Here is a 5,989-nt window from a genome sequence, read left to right on the forward strand (position 1 = left end):
ATCAAGTATATGAAAATGTTACAAAGTATATGAAACTTTTGTCATTTTCGTCAATTTCTATAAGTAAAATGTTCAAGTTGCTTCAGAGAAATGGTAACTAAAACTCACGATTGTTAATGCTGTATTCAGAAAACTTAAGATAGCTTTATTCTTAGTTTGTCCTAAGAATAAAAGATTCCAAAGTGGTTATACATTACCAATGGGGTTTCTCATTTAAAAGCCAAGAATTGCCGGCTAGCATGCTCAGTGGTTGAGCGTTGACTTATGAACAAGGAGGTCACAGTTTGTTTCTGGTCAGGGCACATGCCCAGGTTGCGGGCTCGAACCCTAAGTATGGAGCATGCAGGGAGCAGCTGGTCGATGGTTTTCTCTCATCATTGATGCTTCTCTCTCTCTCTCTCTCTCTCTCTCTCTCTCTTCCTCTCTCCCTCCTGCTCCCCCTCTCCCTCTCCTTTTCTCTCTGAAATCAATAAAAATATTTTTAAAAATAAATAAAGTCAATAATTACTTATATATTAATCAATGTGTTAGGAGCTATACTAGCTAATAAAATTGCAATCATTAAAACCTGTTTATAAAGCAAAAGAGTCACATATCCAAAGACATTGTGCTCTAGCACAATACCTCTTCCCTACAAATATAGGAGCATAAATCCTATGCCTAAAACACAAGTTTCAGCCCAGCTGGCATGGCTCAGTGGTTGAGTGTTGACCTATGAACCAGGAGGTCATGGTTCGATTCCTATTCAGAGCACATGCCTAGGTTGCAGGCTCAATCCCCAGCGTGGGGATTGCAGGAGGCAGCTGACCAATGATTCTCTCTCATCATTGATGTTTCTATCTCTCTCTCCTCCCTTCCTTTCAGAAATCAATTAAAATATATTTAAAAACCAACAACAACAAAAGAGACAAGTTTCACAATTTTGTCAGAACTAGTATGTTCACTTAAATATTAGCTGGGAAACTTATAGTATCTAGCAGCAGCAAGTATGTCTAGTTTGGGCAAATTAATCAATAATACTAAATTTAAGTTCAACTTACATAAACTATTAAATTTTTGAAGATCAGATCCAGGTGATACAGCAGAAATTATAATATGTAATTATAATATCTTACAAACCATCAAACACATATTTAACACAAATATCTATAGCATTTTATATTTGTTAGCAATATATTTTCATATATCCACTTAAATCACGATCAAACATTTTAATAGTGATATAGCAACATCTCAGTTTTTCTGGCATTAAGTCAGCCTCACAAATAAAGACTTCTTCATACAAAAAACCCTCACAAGAGGTCCCTAAATAAAAGTTCCTTTCAGACAAAATTGCTTTGCTCTTACAGAACCCCTCTAATCATGACTCAATTTATTGGCTCTTATTTTAAGAAATCATTTGAAGAACTTGATCTTCCTGTCTACAAGCATACAAATATTAGAAATGTCAAATTAAACCGGGAGTGGAGACATCACAGGAGGGAAAGTCACTGACTAGTAGCATGTATGAACACTGAATAAATAATGTTGGACAAAAAAAAAAAGCAGTTTCTTATTTACCCCTCAAAAAACTTCTATGAAGCATGAACTATTACCCATCCCTATCATTTCACAGATAAGAAAAACTGAGATAGGCAGTAAGTACTTTGTCAAAGTTTACAAAACAGAAAGTGGCAGAGATGAGATTCAAATCAGGAAATCTGGTTCCAGAACCCAAAACACTAAGTACATAGGGAAAGTATTCTGAATGAGAAAATTTAATACTTTTAATCTATGAATTCAATGAAATCTAAATAATCCCTCCAGGATATTTTTAAGTGCATGTACAAACTGATTTCAAAGTTTACCTAGAAAAGTAAAAGATTAAGAAATAAGAATTTTCTCAAAAAAATACTAAGTGTCTTGCCCTACAGATATCAATATAGAGTATATAGCTATAAGAAGGTACCATTACTCACATATAAAAATACAAAATAGCCCTGGACAGTTTGGCTCAGTGGGTAGAGCACCAGCCTGCAGACTGAAGGTTCCCAAGTTTGATTCTAGTCAAGGGTACATGCCAGTTACAGACTCGATTCCTAGTAGGGGGCATGCAGGAGGCAGCCAATCAATGATTCTCTCTCACCATTGATGTTTCCATCTCTCTCTCCCTCTCCCTTTTTCTCTGAAATCAATAAAAGTATATAAAAATACAAAAATAGATCTATAGTAAAGAAACCAGATATATATCCATATGGGAACTTAATATTATTATAAAAATGATATTTCAAACTATTTAAAAAATCATAATATTCAATATAATTGGTGGTAGGAAACTGAATGCTTACATGGAAAAATAATAAAGCCGTACCTTACCCTACACACAAAAAAAGGAGGTTAGATTTCAGATACATTACAGATCTAAACATAAAATAATTTTTTAAAACTACAGGATCCATTTATAGTCTTGAGAAGACTTTTCACAGTAAGACAAAATCAGAAAGCATGAAGAAAAAACTAACTACAGAAAGTTTGAAACTCCTTTATATATGCCTACATAGATAATGGGAAAACAATAAGAGGGATATATAAAGGATTAATATGCAATACATAACTAAAAGTTCCATTCAATAAAAGACCTAAGGTAAAAAATGTAATGTTTCTTAAAGCCCGTGCTTTATTCATCTAAAACTGAATACACACAAAAATCAAGAATTATATAAATTATAAAGACCTAACATCTTTAAAAGATTTGTATAAGGAAAAACGTTTTAATACTTATCCAGCCTTAATAGCCCAATTAACAATAATCATGAAAAGAAACAATCATGATCCTAAATCACTTCACATTTTGTAGCTAAGACAACAGGTTAACATACTTGATGGAAAGCATGGATCATCAGGGTAAGTTTCTCTATCATATAAGAAAGGGTGATATCGGATAATCCCTTCCACTACACCGTCTCCTTCAACGTGAGCTTTGAACTCAAAACTATCAGTTGCTGTGTTTATATACAACGTCTGCATGTCATCTTGTATTTCCCTTAGGTTGACAATCTTAGGTGCCTTCCCTTTTTCAAACATAGAAATCTAAAATAAAAATAAAACAAAAATAATTAAATTCTATGGTGACTTTTGTTCTCAGCTATGATCCAACAAAGGAATAGGCAAAAACTACTTTTATTTGTACAAGTAAAAATCTAGCTGAATGAAATATTTTACATGAGTTAAATAGCTATAAGTAGCATATCAGTATGGAATATACTACTAAAAAATAGAAAACAAGCAAAAAAAAAAAGAGCAAAGCAAAGCTGAAGGACAGATAAGTCATGAGAACATTTACAAGGTGTCTTGCTAGAGGTAGGAAGTGGGACAATGATATACATGAAATTCTAACAGAACCCAACACTCAAATGTTTTGTGGTTCTAAATCTTACTTCACCATCATAAGACTTCTGTGAACCAAAGGGAAACTATGTCCCTTTTCCTCTCTGCTTTAAGACATAATATTCAGCAACAACTCATATCTCTATAAAAGAGAGAGAAAAAAAGAAACTAACTATGGTACAAAGGTTCCAGAAAAACACATCTAAGAATACCTCTTTATCTGGACATCAAATTACCAAAAAACTTTAGTAAAAAGGAGAGAGAAGTTGTTTCTGTATTGACTGATTTTTCTTATCCAGAGTCACTTGAACTGGAACAGATTCCTAATAATTCATAATAGTTGAAAAAGGAACTTTATCTTACTTCAATATCAATGTTGTTGAAAGGTCCAACTTCTTTTGATGTACGTTTTTCATTTCCTTTTGGGCCATGAATATAGTAATGATAAATATGCCTAAAATACAGAAAAATAACTTTATACTTTTAACTCACATAAAATTATAGTTCATATATTCTTCTACCAAAACAAATCTGTAACTACTATTTAGCAGTACCTAAGAGACACTATATCAAGCTTTTTAAAACATTTATCCCATTTAATGGTAAAAACAATCCTGAGATGCAGGTACTATTGTATCTCATTTTATACATATAGAAATTGGGGTACAAGGAGTATATATAATTTACCTAAGGTCACAGAACCTAAGACTTTGGAAGAGAAGAGACTTCAATACAGGCCTTCTTATTTCAAAGTTCACATACTTTATATTTCCAAGAAATATAATTAAAAAAAAAAAACAGCTAGAAGGCAAGAGGCTACATTTTTACTTGTCAGGGATGTCAAGGACTCAAAAATCAAGGAGTATATAGGTTTGGATATGTTTAAGTGCAACATGAGAATATTGTTCTATAACACTTATAGTTCCTCTCCTATAGCACTGAAAAAATCTTATCCTAATATTCCCAAACAAAAAAACCAAAACACGAATGCATTCATTATTATTCCACTGAAAATCACTTCATTTTTAAACTACTACTTTATTTTTAAGTAAAGGTTAAAAATGACTATATTTTGGTGACATTTTATTCAGGGCTAAAACATATCAAATCTATAATTATTCCTCAAACAGGAAGTTGCAATCTTCCTTCATATAAATTTTAATTTTAAAAAAGAATTAATTATCCTAGCTACTGTTTAAAATACTATTTGATAAAAGAAAAATCACTAAAAATCATGAGATATTTCTTCAGACATATCAAAAGTGTTAGCCTGGTCACCCCCAACTGCCCTCCCCTGCAGGCCTGGTCACCCCTAACTGCCCTCCTCTGCAGGCCTGATTGCCCACAATTGCCCTCCCCTGCTAGCCATCTTGTGGTGGCCATCTTGTGACCATATAGGGGAGGCCATCTTGTGTGAGGGCATGATAGTCAATTTGCATATTACCTCTTTATTGCATAGATAGACTTTTTTCATATTAATAGGCTTACTGCAAACAGAATATCTACTATGTAACAGGACATACTGGGTATATAGCAGTGCATAAAAAAAAAACATTCCAATAGGGGAAAGCAAACAAAAAAATAAGTAAAATATATGGCATGGAACATTATGACAGATCTATAACAGAAGCACAAAAGAGAGCTATGGGAATGATGGCACTGAATTTGATAAATTCTGGCTTATTTTTATCAAAGATGTTCCAATGCCTGTGCCTCAAATATCAAACAATACATTACAGGTGACCAATAAATATTTACAGAATAGGAAACAATTTTAATGCTGACATCAGAGTACTAGTTACTATACTGAAAGAAAGAAAACGGGACAGGAGCAAAGCAGATAGCCAAGAAGCTTCAATGTACCTGTAATACTTTCATTCTTAAAAATGATAAGTAGAAACAAGTCCTCAATCAAATATAAATACTTACGCCAACTGTCTTGTCCAAAGATGGAAATAATTTTTCAAGTACGGTATGTGTTCTGATTGTACTCCTGTGATAACCACAGCAGTAAAGCTAACTTTTTCCTTCTCCTCTGAGATAAGGCAATGTAGAAATCTTTCATCATCATTTGTAATATGAACAGAGTCACATGGCTGCAAGAATGAATACAAATAAAACATTACATACACCTTAATTATAATTACAGAAATATTTTGTTATTCACTCAGATAGCTTCAAATACAGTGAGGACAGAGAAACTTTTACACAGATTGCTAAACTGGCAAACATAAAAGAGTATCCTACCATAATGCTAAACCAATTTTAGAATCATGAAGAAAGGGTAAAGAAAAAGAAAATACTAAATTTTAAAATGCTGAGAAAAATTAAGGACATTTACTCTAGAATGGAATAAGTCCTTGCTTGGGATACCTACCACTTAATTTGGTCAAGACCAATGCCCAGCTCTCCATGTTTAAGAAACCTATGATGGGCAATGGACCTAAATAGACACTTTTCAAAAGAGGACATTCAGAAAGCCAAGAGACATATGAAAACATGCTCAAAGTCACTAATGCAAATCAAAACCACAATGAGGTACCATCTCACACCTGTCAGAATGGCTATCATCAACAAATCAACAAATGATAAGTGCTGGCGAGGATGCGGAGAAAAAGGAACC

General features: G+C 33.2%; 1 protein-coding gene across 1 annotated transcript in view; it reads right to left on the reverse strand.

Moving 5' to 3' along the window:
* The window catches only part of SMCHD1 (structural maintenance of chromosomes flexible hinge domain containing 1), a 132,474-nt gene that overhangs the window by 100,112 nt on the left and 26,373 nt on the right, over positions 1-5,989 (reverse strand). The window contains exons 8-10 of the mRNA XM_015562675.1: positions 5,296-5,462; positions 3,730-3,820; positions 2,828-3,069 (exon numbers count right to left, since the gene is read on the reverse strand). Coding sequence (XP_015418161.1) covers positions 2,828-3,069; positions 3,730-3,820; positions 5,296-5,462 — 500 coding nt within the window. The remainder of the gene's footprint in view (positions 1-2,827; positions 3,070-3,729; positions 3,821-5,295; positions 5,463-5,989) is intronic.

The sequence above is a fragment of the Myotis davidii genome, unplaced genomic scaffold, assembly GCF_000327345.1.
Source record: "Myotis davidii unplaced genomic scaffold, ASM32734v1 scaffold96, whole genome shotgun sequence".
Classification (NCBI taxonomy): Eukaryota; Metazoa; Chordata; class Mammalia; order Chiroptera; family Vespertilionidae; genus Myotis; species Myotis davidii.